Below are 17,845 nucleotides of genomic sequence, written 5' to 3' on the forward strand. Positions count from 1 at the left end.
GCTCCCGCTGTCAGAGGCTTGCATCTTGCAAGAAGTAAATGCTTGGTTGTGAATAGTAGAGAGGTCGCTGAGCCAGCAAAATGGAAAATGGGGGACAGTAAAGCCAACAGTCATGGCGTTGAGGGAAAATCCTGCTGGAGGGACCCAGCCCAACTGCTAAGAGTGATCAGAGTTAAGGTTTTGTTTTTTGGGTTTTTTTTTTTGCTGTACGCAGGCCTCTCACTGTTGTGGCCTCTCCTGTTGCAGAGCACAGGCTCTGGACGCGCAGGCTCGGCGGCCATGGCTCACGGACCCAGCTGCTCCGCAGCATGTGGGATCTTCCCGGACTGGGGCACGAACCCGTGTCCCCTGCATTGGCAGGTGGACTCTCAACCACTGCGCCACCAGGGAAGCCCCGAGTTAAGGTTAAAACAAAGGGTATTCAGAAAACTAGATATAAGCGATTCGGAAAGGCAATGGAAACGACTGGCTCTCACTGGGGCCCGGAACTCATGAACATCTATTCCAAGCTTCCATTTTTCAGATGGGGAAACTAAGTCCCAGCAAGGAGGAGGTTACCTATCCAGTGTCCGTAGAGTTAATGTGTCAGCATATGTCAGAACCCAGTTGCCATCTTGGAATGAAAGGGAGAGAGGAGGGAATGAATTTGTTGAGCATCTACTCACTTTCTACATGAGCCATGAGCTTTACCCTTCAGTACTTCAATTTATTCTTATATCATCTCTGAGAGATTGGCAGAACTGTCATTCTCATTCTGTAGATGAGACAACTGAGACCTCTTCAAAAAATGAAGTAACCTCCTCCCCAAGACCACACATCTTAGGGAGAGAGGAAGTAAGGATTGGAACCCAGTTCTGTGTGTCTCCAGCACTCATGTGCTTTTCCCTCTGCCTCACTTCCTGTGCTCCACGCAGCCTCCAGGGTGGTTGCTTCTCATTTGCAAAATACATATTTGTTGTACAGTGAGCGGCAGTAATTAATGATCCATTCCAAGGCAGGGGAAACTTGCCTAGTAAGCACACACGAAAAGAGAAAAATACAGCAGCGCCCTTTTTCTGTGTAGATTTCTCATTCTCACTAATATTCGCAAAAGGAGGGAAAGGGGAAAAAATGACCTGTGCCCTGTCCTGAGTCACTGAGAGGAGAGACAGGAACCTCAGCCCTTTCCATGGAGGACAAAGAGCCTCCTTTCCCACCATGCTCCTGGCTCGCCCCAGCCGGACTTCCCGTCCCTTTGCCAGAGGTAACCACTTTACCTCTCCCATTATGAATCATGAAGGCTGTGGCTTGTGGCAGATCATAAATCAGTCCTGGGAGTCTCGAGGACAAATCCCAGGACTTTTAATCTTAGATGTGTTTAAAGTGGTGAATATTTCATGAAGGGGCTGCTGCATTTTAACACATCATTAGTGACTGCTGCCCCTCCCACTTCGGTCGATGATTCTCATCCAAATCTCAAGGACCTCAACTCTTTCCATCCATTTTCCTTACCTCTGGCAACAATCAATCAGTCCATTAGGTTGCAGGTACTTACAGCCCAGGCGTCCGGTGGAAGACCCTGGGATGTTATTGGAGAGGAGAATTATAGACAGCATCCCTGCCTGCAAGCAGCCCCCTCTTATATACCAGGTATCCAGAGAAGGGGAAAGGTAGATCTCTCTCTTTCCCTTCTCTTTCTCCTTTTAACAGTCTTCTCTGAATATTGTGAATATTCTCTCTGACCCATTTTTTTCTCCATATTCTGTCTTACTACTCTTTTAGTTCAACCAACATTTATTAAGCCCAGGCTGTTTGCCAGATACTTGCTGATGCTGGACATACAAAGATTAAGCAGCGTTGGAATGCATAAAACAAATTAAAGTGTTGACACTCGGAATACTTTGTATAAGGTCAAATGTATAACATGTATAGTGAATCAGTGAAAACAATAAGGCTATTCCATAAATACAAGCACTTAGAAATCAGGAGTTGTGGGCGATAGTTGTAGAACCTGTGTTACCCTAGCGTCTTATTCACTGCTGTGTTTTGTTTTTGTTGCACAAGGTTGAGAAAATCCTGATTCATAAGACTTGAAGTTGTACAAAGCATGAGCTTGTTAACACCTAGACTCACAGTCTCAGGGTCCTCTTCAATGAAACAAAGATGACAGGAGAATTTTTTTTTTTTAATGAGGTCTGCGTAAAATCTGTTTACCTGGCAACCAGACTTAAAGTGACAGTGCTCTTCATGTCCTCAATTCTAGCATGTAATATCTGAGTGTTTAGCCATCATTTTTTTTATTATTAAAGAGATTTGAAAATAAAACTTTTTAAGGAACATTAAAATCTAAAAGGTGCAAAGTCCCTAAATCTCCCCCATTGAGCTAGACGTTTCCATGAAACATAATTTGAAAACGCTTGGGTGAAGCCAACCAGAATCACCGTAGGACTGAAGAATTGCAGGTTCATCTGGGTATGTGCATGAGTGTGATTACCAGAAGATGGCAACGTGGCAGCAATAGTCTGGAAATTGATCAAAGCCATAGATAGTTAATTATTCATTCAACTCACAGTGTTGAGCACCTACACTGTTCTATGCAGTGAGTTCAGCCAGGGCACTTCCTACCAGTGTTTCCCAAAGTGTGTTCCACAGGACACTAATCTATGATTTGTTTCACCAGCAAGGCTTCCAAGGTGAAATAAGTTTAGGGAAAACTGTATACATTATCACCCTCATGAAGAATCATACTCTACTGGCACTAAGGAATGGTACAGTATTTCACAAGCTTTTTTTTTAATGGAATCTATTTTTGGTTTTTTAATGGAATCTATTTTTGGTAAAGCATCTGGGAACATTCTACAAATACGTCTTAGGAAAATCTAACAACTAATTGAATCAAAAAATACCCCCCAATCTTAAGGAGTGTACAGTGAAGCAAGACTAATAGTAGCAAGGAGGTAGGACCCTTCCAGAGTTTTGAACACTGAAGATACACCAGGAAACAAGACGTGTGCCCCCAGAATGAGCTTGGCTAATGGGAAAATATACTTAAGGCAGTGGGGGATGCTAGTGAGGATGTGTGCAACCAAGTGTAAGGCATGGCCAGAAAACAATGACACATGGATACATGGATGGACGGATGGATGGATGGAAGGGACGGGACAAGAAGGGAAGTGAGGGGAGGAGGGAAGAGGAGAGGAAACCCATTAAGACAAACAAGCAACAACAAAACAAAATAAAATCTGGAGATGGTAGATGAAAATAATTTTTCCAAAAGGGGAAATCAGAGGTATTTGGAGGAGGTGGCATTTGTTTTGGGGCTTACAAATGAACATGAATAGTTGATTCAGGTGGAGAGAATTCAATTTCCTGATTACACTTGTCGTGCAAGTGTACTTTATCATAATTTAAATATTTGAAAATAGGACTTCCATGTATAGCCACCAGGTTACTTTCTGTTTGCGTCGTTAGGCCACGAGCTCCTTCAGCATCTGGGTTGTACCTTTGGCCTCTGCATCCCCAGGGCTGAGCAGAGAGCCCGGCAGGGAGTGTGGTCAGGGCTCGCTGAGTGAATAAGTGAGTGAATGAACAAATGAATAAACTCTTTATTAACCACAGTGGCAGGTAGACCAGAACACCCTCTTTCCGTGACCTTTTCTACAACTAGCCACCTTGTTTTATTTTCTCAGAAAACAAGGAAACCAGAAAGAAGGGCAGGCAGTATTTCACAAGATCCTTTTCTCTTTTACAGGAGAGTGCAGCTGTCATGAAGGCTACACCCCTGACCCGGTTCACAGACACCTGTGTGTGCGCAGTGACTGGGGACAGAGTGAAGGGTGAGTGGCCAAGGACATCAGGGCAGAGACAGTGGAGGGCCCACCTTCCCTATGGCATTACCAGATGCCCCAAACTGCTCCACAAAGAGGACTCCTCCTCTGCAACAGTTGTGTCCCTGCAAAGCCTGATGGAAAGTGAATCCTATTTCCCACTGAATCACATTTTAGTATTACAGGTACATGATTGACGAATCTTCTAGAGAACAAAGGCTGAAGTTTAGCTCACCCTCCCAAACCATAGGTAATCAAAGACCACTCTCTTGAGTGGGCTAATGGAGAAGAATTGGGTTTTTTATACATAATCTCCAAAATGGACAAAGTGGACTTTGAAGTGCTGAGTCCTTCGGTGAAATGGAGCCTTTTATAATATAAATAGCCTTATCCAGTAATTACCTCTGCAAAATTTGATTGTTTGTAAAGCTCCTCCAAGCATTGTCCACATATGTATCCCACCTGCTTCTGACTAATAGCATCTTCTATCCCTTTTTCTTTCCCTGTCTCAATTCTTCCCACAGACCCTGGCCTTACACGACACTCGAGAGGGGCTATGATCTGGTGACAGGGGAGCAAGCCCCTGAAAAGATTCTCAGGTGAGTTGACAGTCTGTTGGGGCATGACGCTGGGGTATGGAGAAGGGTCTGATGGGAGGTGTAGTTACGCACCTCCTTAGTTTATCGAGCCTGTGCACTTCCGGGATGCAATGGCCCCAGTTGCTATGGGAATCTAATTCCCAATAATTGCTATGGGAATCTAATATCCCATTGTCTGGTATAGACATAAATTGAGATACTTGAACTGGAGGAGACATTACTGATTATCTAGTCCAGTGGTTTAAAAATATTCTATAGCCATAGAACCTCTTCCTGCCACTACCATGAAATCATGTGTGAAACTTCAGTACCTAAGCTGATGAAGACATACAGCAAATTAAGTGGCAGAACTGGGAATCGGATTTTGGGTGAAATTGATTCAGGGTCCATGCCTGTAACCTTTGTGCAGATTGCCCCTGCTGACTTAGCAGTCACTTATGGTCCTCCTGCTGGCTATCAGGACTGCTTGGGAAAGCAGAGCTGAAATAGTTCCTGTCCTCACAAAGCCCACTGGTAAATGGGAATCAGGATTTAAACTCAGGAAAATAAAACTAGCAATAGAGAACAATGCATGGGCTAAATGATTAACGGAGTGAAGAAGTGACCATCCAAGTCTGGGCAAAGTTGGCCAACATTATGCCTTGGAGAATGCAGGGGACTCAGTTGGGTGGGGGAGTGAGAGAAGGTTCTAGAAGGGAAGGGTGGAGGGGCCCCTTTTTTCTGTTTTGTCTCTGCTGCCCAGGGAGTCCCCCAATGGAAACTCTTACATTGCAGGTCTACTTTCAGCTTGGGCCAAGGACTCTGGCTTCCTGTCAGCAAAAGCTTCGTGGTCCCACCCGTGGAGCTGTCCATCAACCCCCTGGCCAGCTGCAAGACCGATGTGCTCGTCACAGAAGACCCTGCAGATGTCAGGTAGGGATGTCATCTCCAGCACCTGTACCACGGGCTTCTTAGAGCCCTGGAAGCCCCTCTGTTTCAGGATCTCAGGAACTCCTGTGGAAAAGTACTCTTCATGTTGTTGAAGTAGGCAGTTGCCTAGTCGATATATAAAACACTGTCCAATATGCCATGCTCCACACTCCTGAAAGTGACTTCCATGGTGGTACTCAGTGCCTTTATATTTCAACATAATTACTGTCCTTTGGGGTTTATATAAAACATGAGAGAGGCGACCACATTCTCTGGCTTATCCTGGGATCTTTAATGATCTTCTCTTATAAAAGACGATTACTTAATAGTATACTGGAGAGTCATGAAGGTAAAAGATTGGAGAATGAGGTGCTTTCTCTCATGACTCAGATACCGGGAACAGATTTTGGGCTAATCCATAGGTCTGAAATGTCCAGGTCAAATGAATTTGTTTTTTGCTCATGAAAGGATGGAGATTACATCTTTCCTTACACGTTTTGCACCCTGTACTTAACTTCCTTGTAGACTGACTCTACTGTGTTCTAATTAATTGCTTACATATCATTCTGTCTTATTATGTGGCGAATCTTTTAAGGTCAAAGCAAATAACTTATTTAGCTTTTTAATCCCCAGTTCCCAGTACATATCGGACAGCTACTAAAATGTTTATTGATTTAATTTTACCAGTGGTCTTAGATCTGATCCTAGCACTATTCTGGAGCTTTCTAATGGAGGTTCTTTTTTTCCCCCCTCCCAATTTGATTGAGGGAAGAATTCTAGAATTTAAATGTTACATAAAATGGACTCTGATTTTACTTTTGGAACTGGCTTGTACACAGCTTATGAGCTCCTGAACTGGAACATGGAAGCATGGCCCCCATACTTCCAGTGACTGTTATTCTCCTGTCAAGCTGTCTTCGGGTCATTTTGAATTTAAGATGCTATCATATATCCATGACATCTTGATAGGAAGCTCCTAGAACCCACGTCTCTTGCTTTACAATTTATTTATTCTCACCTTCTCAACATTTCATGGAGGGATGAACACAGCATGATTTTTTATTGGTATTTCTCCGAAGAGGTAATTTTAAAAAGGATAGAAAATTAAAGGGATAGCACTTAGAAAATGAAGTGGTAATTACTAAGAACTAAGATGGTTTCATGCACACACAAATTGATTCATGGCAAATTACCATTATTTCCATTTTTGATAGAATTGAGGTCAGTGAGACTTTAGTAGAGCATGTGCTAAGGTTTCTCTGCATTACGTATTTTAAAGATGGAGAAAAGACCATCTGGTTGAAGGATTATTCTCAAAGAGACCCTACGACCGTGTCTCAAATCGACTGAACAAAGGTCTACTAGCTTTCCTCAGAGTTCTGTACTGTTGACATTGAATGTGTGATTTCAGTGAAGTTATAAATGTCAGACTGGCTGATAGTAACACTCCCTCTGGAGTCAGATAGGTCTGGGTTACAGTCCCATCTCTACCATGGATGAACTATATGATTCTGGCCAAATGCAACTTACTAACTTTCCATTTCTTTGCAAAATGAGGATAATAACAGTGCCTACCTCACAGAATATGATGATAATACTACTACTACTAATAATAATAACTCATCTCCATTGATCATTCCCAAACCCTTTACTAACATTATCTCATTACATTCTTATATCAACCCCAAATGTGATGCTAATATTATTTTTATTTTACAAATTAAAAAAAAATCCGAGGCATAAAGGTGATACCTTCACTAGTAAGTAGTGAAGCCAAGCTTCACCTCATGATCTCTCCACCTCCTGAACCCATGTTCTTAACTATTTCATTGAAACACCTCCCAAGAATCGTTGTAATAATTAACTGTGTAAATGCTGGTACGTAACATACTCCCAAAGGTACAGGATTACCAATTTTAGATAAATTCAATTCCCGCTACAGTGGAGTTCAAGTAGAAACTGGTGATGGTGGGGAAGGCAGAGTCAGGAAGTTTGAGTTCTATGTCATACTGCTGAGAATGACCATGGTCTGTAGGATAATTCAGTTGGCTTTTCTGCTCCAATCTGAATTATTACATTGAACAGCAAACCAGACATGGAAAATAACAGAATATCAACCTACAGGGACTCTAAAACATCTTTGGAAATATTAAATCAAAATTGAGAAAAGTATAGTACTAGAATTTATTTCAGTGACAATATTGTTTGTAGTTGGAAGAAATACTGTAATAAATTGAAAGTGGTGAGACCTTTGAAGGGCGTGATCCGTAACGATTAGATGCTCTAAGCTGCTAGAAATGCTGTGCCTGGGTACATGGAGGGTGTGCCTTCACCGAGTCGGGACCAGAGCAGAGTGGCTCAGGATAGACCCTTTGAAGAATATTTGAAATGTATTTCAAATATTTGAAGAATGTTGGTTTGATTAGGTCACTAAATTATTATCCTGCTTGGGGTGCCCACACGTCTTTGTCTGGGCTTGGAGCAATTGCAGACAGCCTTTTAAGTCTTACCTTCATCTTACCTCTCACATACCCACTGGTTTCACTGTAAGGGTAGATAAAAGATTGCAATCATTGCCATTCAAAAGAATCTGTGCTACGTAGGTTGAGTTTTCCAAGCTGCACTAATAAACCTTGTTTGACATGACACCACTCAGGCAGGCATATCCTGAGCATTCAAAGAATTAATAAGTTTCAGTCAGATGCTATGTTAGAAATTAATAAATAATAGATCTTAATTATAGATAGCCAATAATATGCCAGAGAATCACAACTGAGAGATTAAAGGAAAAAGCAACGTCAGGAAGGAAGAGATAAACATTCCAGTAGGATTGGGAAGGAAAATGAAAAGGTGCTTTCCTGGTTGTTGTTTTTTTTTGGGTTTGTTTTTAAGTCTGTGACAGATTACTATGAAAGTATGGAATCTCAAACTAGGGGAGGCAGAGCAAGTTAGAGTCAAAAGTAAAGGCTCAACCCGCCCGGGTGTCTAAATCCAAAACGATGGATGATAGTAAATGTTGGTGAGGATACGGAACAGCTGAACTGCCATACCTTTATAGCAGGAACGCAAGTTAGTGTGACCACTGTGTAAATCTACTGGGCAGTATCTACTACAGCTGAACATCTACATATCCTACAAATAGGATACCATAAATAATATGTTCAAGAATACTAATGGTGGTATTCGTTTGTACCGCCAAAAAGCTGGGGGGAAAAAACACAGATGCCCATCAATAACAAGATAGTAGATAAATAAAATAAAACAGCAGAATGTTATTAACGCTCAGTATTAATGAGCACAACCACCACACACGTCACCAATGATGAATTTCACAAATATAAGATTGAATTATTGAAGCCAGACACAAATGAATATGTATGTTTAAATGAAGATCAAAAACAGTAAAAACGAATCTGGGATGTTAGAAAAAAGAAGAGGGATTACCTTTGGGTGATGGAGGGGACAGTGATTGAAGGGAAACATGCCAGCATGCTGGTGATATTTGATTTCTTGATCTGGGTGGTGGTTATATGGGTGTGTTCATTCTATAAAAATTCATCAAGCTGTACAGATACGATTTGCACACTTTTCTCTATGCATGCCATATGTTGATTAAACATAAAGTTTATTAGGTTAGGGTGTTCATTTTTTTAAAAAAAATCATAGGCTATAGAGCCCAACTGAACTGCGTCAATTCAAATCCCAACTCCACCACTTGCTTCCTGCGTGAGCTTTCCTGAAGCTGTGTTGGCCCTTGGGGATAATGTGGATAGAAGACTATCTATGCCCTACAGGGGAGTACTGAAAATTAAAAGATATAATACCTGTAAAGTACTGAGTTTGGCACATGGTGAACTCTCTAGAAGCATCAGTTATTATGTTTGTTGTTATTTTTCTCTCTTTCTTTTGCTGAAAGGACACATCCAATCTATGACATACCTTAAAATCGACAGGGTCTTAGTATTGAGAGTTTGCATTAATCCCTTTGTCATGGGGTTTGAGGAAGACTTAAGTGAATATATACCATCTAGTACGGTGTGGTAGTTCTAGCGGCTTTATGCATATGGAAATATTTGTAGAATGAGCGAAGAGGCACATGTGCGGTACACATAGAGTGCCTTGGGGATGGAAAAGGAAGAACGAATTCCTGACCAAAGGAATTAGAAAAGTATTTGCAGGAGAGAGAACATTGGCAATTAACCTTGAATTGAGCATAGGATTTGTCTGTGTGGAATTTAAGGTGGGAGAGAAGGCTTTCAAGTATGAAGGGTTGAAGGGCCAAGGAAATGAACTCTCCCCTGGACAGCTCCCATTCTTCGGCCCGTTCCAGCAGGAAGCTGCTGGAAATGAGATGTTTAGCATTCGAGACACTAATGACGTCAGCTACAAAGGTGGAGGCGCAAACTCTAGTTAAATTGCGTGCAGATTCCTTTCAATTCTGAAAACCGTAGCTGGGCCCCTCCTGTGTGCCAGGCACTGTGCCAGGTACCATAGGAATACTGTGATGAATAAGACCCACCTTGGCTTTCAGGGATCTCATGGTGTAGCAAGGAGCATGGAACAAGAGACTGACTTGAGAGATGAAATAAAAGATACTCGTAGAGAGACAACATGGCAAACAACACGTATTGCTACACACTGGGCCTGCTTCACAATTTCACCGAGAGCTCATTCTTCTTAGAAGACAGATGCAAGAATTGCTGTTATGGCTGGAATAATAATCATCTGCAAAGCCCAGCTTTTGCAGCCCCTGAGTGATTTTTCTGTGATCTCAAATCAATGAAAATGAAATGGTGAAAAACTGTTAATTCCTACACAATGTTGAAAGGATAATGGGGCATCAGGATACAAGCCAGCATCGCTCACTTGGTGACAGTTTTCACACTGAATTAGTTCTGGATAGAATTCAGAAGAGTTCCTTGTTCTTTTGGCCTCTTGATTCCAAGCACTAAGAATTTATTGAACACCTACCATGTGCCAGGCTAGGTATCAGAGACAGAGAAATGTTCAGACAAAGATCTTGGGGCATTGAGACAAAATTGCAAACAAAACAGTGTTGTACTTTGTGACCTTTGCAAAGGTTAGAGGAAACGTTCAAGGCAGAGAAGGGACCCAAGGGAGGAAGGAGGTGGTTAATCTCACCTGGGAGGTAAAGGAAAGGCCTCACAGAGGAGAGGACCTCTGAGCGAAATTGCAAGGTATTAGCAGGAAGTCACTAGGTCACTGGTTCTCAAAGCGTGGTCCCTGGACCAGTAGCCTCAGCATCACCGGGAAACTTGTTAGGAAGGCAGATTCTCAGACTCCATCTCTGGTAGACTGACACTGACCCCCAAGGGTATCAGTTTCCAGTCCCTAGAACCTGTAAATGTTACCTTATTTGGAAAAAGGGTCTTCGCAGATGGGATTAAGTTAAGAATCTTAAAGTAGGTTGATTATCCTGGATTATCTGGATGGGCCCTAAATACCATTACAAGTGCCCTTATAAGAGAGAAGCAGAGGGAAATTGAACACACACAGAGGAGTCGGCAACGTGAAGAGGGAACTAGAGATTGGAGTGACACAACCGCAGCCTAGGAGTGCCAACAGCCACCAGAAGCTGGAAAAGGCGAAAAGCAGATTCTCCCTCTTGCGCCTCATGGGGGCGCGCAGCCTTGCTAACACCTGGATTTTGGTCTCACAATACTGATTTTGGACTTTCGGAGGTTTTAAGCCATCCCAGTTTGTGGTGATTTATTCCTGCAGCTGCAGGAAACGCATACATCACCCAAGACCTGAATCAGATATTTTGGAGGTGGGCCCTGTAATCTTGTTTAGCCAGTAATCTGGTTTAACAAGTCCTCAGATTACTCTAGTGCCCACTAACGTATGCATACTAAAGCACTAGGCAGCCAAAGAAAGGAAGGCTCACCTGGCTGCCACAGAAAACAAAGGATGGAAGGGCTTGCAAACTCCAGGGTGGCAACGGCTTTGGGTCCAGCAGGAGTTATATGCTCTACCGTGTTGTTAGGACTCAGTATTTGTGTCTCTCTTCATCCCTCATCTCTGTCTTCCTCTGGGTTAATGTGCTCTTCGGGCACACTCTCACCGAGAACTCCAATCTTACAGCCTCAGTGGGGCGTTGCCAGAGTAAGGAGATATCCTGTTTCCCCAAGCTTTAAGCAAAAGTCCTGGCACTGAGTGACAGCAGTGAGAGCTCCTCCTTACGTGGCAACTGTCCCAAGTACTTTGCTGAAATGAATTCGTTTAATCTTTACCCATTATTAGCCTTATTACATGCATGAGGAAACTGAGGCACAGCGAATTTTATAACGTGCCCGTGGTCACACAACCAGTAAGTGACACAACCAGGATTTGAATCCTGAGACTCTGACTCCTGACTCCATGCTCTTCATCTCTAAGCTATGATGCTTCTGTTTGGCCTATTTGGGGACCTTGGCCAATATCCCAAATCAGTGCCTGAAATTAGCCAGACCTGGGTCACTGACCCACTCTCAAACCAGCAAGGGTAGGGGGATCTTTACCATGTGGATTGAGATTGCAGGTAGGATAGGGGGAAAGCAGGGGGGAATCAGGACAGGCAGCAAACGGGTGCTGAACAACACAACAAAAGAAGGCAAAACCCACGGATGTCTGCTCCGTGGATGGGGCATGGGGTCTTGAAGTGGCGTGCCTGATGCGGGAGCTTCCAGGGTCAAGGTCAGTGTGTCTTGTGGGTAGTGCCAAGGGGCACGTGGCAGAGAATACAGTGAGAAGAGGAGAGGAGACGGAACCTCATGCTATTTCCTTCCTCTCCCCCTCTTTCCTCAGTTCTGGGCCACCTGGCTTAGAGACAGCAAAGACTCTGAGGGCACTTGAGGAGAGTGTATTCACCACTCCAGGGCCCCCAGCAGATGCTCCTGTGCAGATGCTACAGATATCATAATGTGGCTTTTGCCCAGGCAGTACCCCAAGTCAGTTACAGTGTATTCTGGAAACATTGGCCATCCATCTTAAGGTGAAACCCTCAACAAAAGCGCTCTAGGTACTTCCCTGTGTGATGGACACTGTGTAGGCTCTGGAAACATAAAGACCAGAAAGGGAAGAGGGTGTAGGAAAGCGAGCATAGGCTTGTACTCCTGCAGATGTGGATACGAATCCTGGTACCACAGTTGCTCCCTGAACTCCTTGGGCCAAGGCAGTTTACCTCTTCCAACCTCCATTTCTGAACCTGGAAGGTAGAGATTGTTGTGCTTCCTTCAGATGGCTGTCGTTAGGATTATGCAACGTAGATAGAGTAACTAGCACAGCACCTTACACGTAACTGGTACCCTATCGTGGGAAGTTTTTGAAGTTTTAGTCGGCATTTTAGTACAAATAAGGAAATAACTGTATGATGCAGTTGGGTTAAGGTGATAAAAGACGTAGTTCAAGGCCCAGAAGTGGACACAGAAGGGATCCCCTGCATTCCTCTTGATCCCCTTAGGCATCAGCAGCAGAAGTAAGGGAGGGTAAGAGCAGCGGGACATCAGGGTGTGTGGGGTGGGCAGGGGTGAGGCTCGGCCAAGGCAGGTGATGTGTTACACTGGGACACCTGGATGGGAAGGCCCCGGGGCAGCAGAGCCTCCGGTGGGGGGAGTCCCGTAATGGAGGCCTTGTGTGATTTGATACTCAAGATGCTCCCCCCTATTGGAGGTGAGTAAAACTCAGACGTCTGGCCTTTGCCTTCCCTACAACCTTGACAGCTTTTGCAAATAAGTGACTGTGTGTGTGTGTGTGTGTGTGTGTGTGTGTGTGTGTGTGTGTGCGTGTGTGTTTGCATGGTGGGCAACCGAGAAGCATACTTCCCTTCCCAGGGAGATGCTGAGACAGGGGTGGGCTTCTGCAGCCCTTATTAGACAGTTTCAGCCCCAAGGAGCTTCCCCCACTTTCCCCTGCTTCACCAGTTACTCACACAGATGTTCTTTTCCAAAAGTGCAAGAGGACTTCAACAGGCAACCCACTTACCTGCTTGAAACACAGAAGAAGGGAGATTTGGGCAAAGAGAATAGTGAAGGCTCTGGAGTCAAACTACCTGAGTTCAAATCCCATCTCCACCACTTACTAGCTGACCTTGGGCAAGGTGTTTAAACTTTCTGAGCCTCAGTTTCCTGTCTGTAAATGGGGATGATCATTGCTATTGTATCTTTGGATGTTTTTGCAAACTGATGAGATAATACATTTAAACTCTTAGCCCCGTACGTAGTCAGATATAATCATGACTCACATGTACTGACCGTTTACTTTGTATCAGGCCCTGTCTAAGCGCTTTACATGCATTAGTTCTGATTCCTCCCAATGACCCAATGATGGAGTTACTACTATTTACAGAGGAGGAAACTGAGGCACAAGAAGTTTAAATCATTCGCCCGACATGTTCCAGGCAATGAGTGGCAGAATCAGGATTTGAATTCAGCCCATTAGGTGAGAGCTCAGTAAATGTTGGCTACCGTTGATGCAAGGGGTTCTCTGTGAGATTAAGGGGTAGGCGCATTGGACTTTTTGTCTTCATCTTTGTTGACCATTTAGTCCATTGAGTGTGTGTGGAAGTCCATTCCGTGCTCGTGGAAGATTAAATGGGGGTCAGGGGAGACTTTGGAAGCAACAGGGCATCTGTCTGGCACTCACAGCTGGGCTCATGGGATTGGGGCATTGGAATTTTCCCTGCACCCCTGCACCCCTCCCTTCTTTTAGGAGAATGAAGCCCCTCCGAGAAGCATGAATGTAAAGACCTCCACAGTCCCCACCCAATGGATCTGTCTTCTACTCACATCCCTTCACAGCCTTGCTGCCTGTCATTCAGCCAGTGAGCCCAGCGACATATATATTTCCCCTCATTTTGGTTTCGTGATCTTAATAAAAGTGAAGTCTATTAGGATGAGTTTCTGCCCAGGCTCAGTAAATCTCTTCAAACACCGTTCCGCACCAGATTTCTGTTAGTCTTTGCCCCTGGGGAGGCTGCAGCAGGCGCTGACTGTCGGCTGGAGCAGAGGCCCACGGCACAGCCTCTGCTAAATGAAACCCAAATGGAGACTTCGGAATATAAATATTGAAGTGACCCAAGTTGGATAAAGGGGAACCAGTTAGCTAAGCTTCTCTCTTACATGCAGGAGATGCTAAATTATTAAAAGTTTAATAAATGTAATAATAAATATTTGATGTTGAATTATGGAAGGCTTTGCAGATACAGTGAAACTGAGAAACGACTTGGTATATCTGCATTAGAAGTTAAACACTTTTCAAATGGGACTTCTGACGTTGAAACGGGACTGCAGATCTTTCAGTGAAAAAAGAGAGAGAGAAGGGAGAAAGACACATAAAAGCATGGTTTTTTGGCGAGTACACTGGGCAGAGAGTTGGGATGTCTGAGTTTCAGTCCTGACTCCACACGGAAGACAGCAATAGAAGCAGCGTTTTGGGCATGCCTGACTGGGCAGAGGCTTTTATATAGCATCTCATATGTGGTCTTTGCAGTCATCTAACAAGGCCAAGGCTATTTTTATACCCCCACCCCCATTTCACAGATGAAGAAGCTGATGTTCTAAGACCCTAAATAGCACAGCTGATAAGAGGATGAGTTGGAATTTGAACACAAGGCTTCTGATCTCAAGACCTTTACTCCATCATCAGGACACCATGTCTTCCTCCCACTTGTTGTGTGGAAACCCTTTCTGCTCTATATTAGTCAGGATGTTTTTGGTTTCAGGAGAGAGAAACCCAGTTCAAATTAGCTTAATGGCAACTGCACCGGAAGGCTGCCATGGGAGGGTGAAAGGTCAGCTTAGCCACAGAGATGAGGGGAGTTGAGGGAATTATACAACATTAGGATTCTGACTTTCCTCTCTGCATCATCCCACAGTGTCTTCATTCCTCCCCACTCACACCCCCATAGTGGGGTTGTGTTAGTCATGAGTTTCCAAGACTATTGTACTCCTACCACCAAAGAATGAATGCTTTTCTTCGTTGAGTTGCAGTTTGAAGAATCCTAGAGAAGGAATCTATTGGCCTGGCATGAGTTAGGAGCTGACCTCTCAGTTAGTCACCTGTGATTAGGGGACAGGATCTCAGTGTACAGACACAGCCATAGAAGGAAGTGGGGGGACCATGAGCTGAACATCTACTCCAACCCATGTCTTCAAGATCCCCCCCGGGCTTCTGCGTATCCATCTGCCTGAGAGGTTGGACTAAATCAGAGATGGCAGATAGCAGACATCTCACGTGCCAGCTCAGATAAATGGGTAGGGGCTACCTAGGATGTTAAGTTGGGAGGATTTCTGAGGCTACAGACGGACTCAGATGGGAAGATTGTTATGATCGACTCATGAAGCCTGCCTTCAATATGGGACGGGAGTGGTGACAGATGGGTCAGGTATTTGCCATCTCTGAACTTGGTGGTATTTACAGGTCCTCCTGGTTTTGCGTCTGATGACTTGATGATCATGTGCCTCTGTAAAATGAAGAGAGATTTTCTGGTTGCTGAGATGCAGGAGAAACACAGCCATGTGGATGGAGATATTGAGGATGCATTAGAAACGGGGCTGTCTTACTCCATCTATCTGTTCCATCCATCTGTCTGTTATCTCAGGAGGTATATTTGGATAATCTCATCTTGCTGCCAGTTAGTTTCCTGAAATAGCTTTCTGGCTTGAGACACCGTTGAGGCCTCCATCTAGGTGCTTCCTAGATACAGTCTGGCACTATCACTGTCGCTTGTAATGTATTAAAAACAGAACGCTCTAATTTAAGCTGTAAACAAACCACTCGTAACATAGAGGCCTTGAGCTGCGTCTTAGAGTCTCAAAGGCGGGTTTAAACGATTATAAACTCTCAAACTGGATGCGACATTCGGAGTCATTTTTTTCCCTTCCCCCTGCCATCACTCGGATGGTTCTAAACTGCTACAGTCCACCTCTGCCTGTAGGTATATCCTACTCTCTGGGTGTATGGTCACATTGCTTCCTTAGAAATCCCTGCTCTGGTCTCAGCTAAGCAGGCCAGGCTTTAGATTCTGCAAGCAGCAACTCTGGGCAGTGGTCATCAAGATGAGCTAAGTTGAGCAATCATTTTCCCTTCTAAGACCACTCATTGGGGGTAGGTAGGACCACCCATTTCCTTTAGTGTGTCTTACTCTGCCCAATAAATACCAATCCCCTCTGTACCCAACACACACACACACACACGCACACACACACACACACACGCGCGCACGCACCATGCAAGCTGGTCAGAAAGATGATTGGATATTTCAGTGAGTCATGAATTGATATTAGGCTTAATTCCTTTTCTTCTCACCAACTAAGGAAACTAATATCAAAGAGCGTCCCAACAGGAAGCAGACGGTATGCTCAAGTGGGAAAGGTTTCAAAGGGGGCTCTGCACAAAGTTGGGGGGAAGTCCTAGAAATGGGGTATTCAGTACACTGTGGGTGGTGTCAGTGGGTCCAGATGAGGGTGATGTTACCAGAACATGGAGAGGGAATTCCATGGAGACTCCTGCAGGAGCTGTGACGTTTGGTCAAGGGACAGAGACAGGAAAGAAGCCAGAGGAATAAATGTCCCAACCTTACTCACCCACCTCCTGTCAGACCTTCTGCTGGTGCCCCCCACTGGCTGAGCCAAGGGAACCCAGGCAAGAGAGCCCATTGAGCTGGTCCATCAAAGTCAGCCTTCTGAGGCACAAAGCTGGGTACAGGTGAGCCGAGAGTGGAGGGAGGAAGAGCAAATGGAAGAGATCCAGCAGAAACTCCAGGCCCTTCCATGTTACCTTCAAAATATCCCTCATATGTCATCCCCACCCTGTCCATCTTCCCTGGCACTCCCAGGCTCAGACCCTCCTAAAGAGTCCCACTGCTTTCCGTCCTCTACCCCACACCCCCATGCACATGCCCAATCCAGCTCCTACACAGACCGGGCCACGCCTCTCTTCTGCTAGAACCATTCAGAGCCCCATCACCTGCCCCGCGTAGCCTCAGGATCAAAATCCAAACCATTTCACCTGGTACACATTCCCTCCTAGCACTTCATAATCTGGCTTTCATGCCCTCTGGGATCTCATTTCCCACCATGTCCTCATCTGCCATTTCTTCAAAATGCAAAATACACTTTAGTATCTCCTTGCCTTTGGCAGTGCTGTCCCTCTGCTGAATTGTTCTAATACTCACACAGTCCCCTATGTCCCTGGCAAACTACTCCTCGTCCATCACAGTCTTGCAGAAGTGTCACTTCCTCTGAGCAGCGTTTCCAGAACATTCCCTCCTTCCATCCACCAGAATCGTAGCCTCCTCATTGCTATATTCATGCTGCTAGTATACCTCTTCCTTAATTACAGGACAGCACATTGTCCTTGCATTATGGTTAATTGTAGAAGGGTATCCCTCCTCTGCCCTCAGCTGGTGATCTGTGTCTTCCTGGAGGTTGAGAATTGAATCTTAACCATCTCTGCATTCCTAGTTCTAGGCAAGTAAATGGCTCAGAGGAAAGATATGGAACTTTTTTTTTTTTTTTTTTTTTCGGTTAC

At 44.5% G+C, this 17,845-nt stretch overlaps 1 protein-coding gene across 1 annotated transcript in view; it reads left to right on the forward strand.

The window, feature by feature from the left end:
* LOC113619406 (astrotactin-2-like) overlaps positions 1-17,845 on the forward strand; it is a 151,600-nt gene that overhangs the window by 65,537 nt on the left and 68,218 nt on the right. Inside the window, 3 exon segments of the mRNA XM_027104111.1 lie at positions 3,731-3,815; positions 4,331-4,405; positions 5,180-5,317. Of these exon segments, the coding sequence (XP_026959912.1) occupies positions 3,731-3,815; positions 4,331-4,405; positions 5,180-5,317 (298 nt within the window).

The sequence above is a fragment of the Aethalodelphis obliquidens genome, unplaced genomic scaffold (genome assembly GCF_003676395.1).
Source record: "Aethalodelphis obliquidens isolate GAN/ISIS:26980383/991018 unplaced genomic scaffold, ASM367639v1 scaffold7, whole genome shotgun sequence".
Lineage (NCBI taxonomy): Eukaryota > Metazoa > Chordata > Mammalia > Artiodactyla > Delphinidae > Aethalodelphis > Aethalodelphis obliquidens.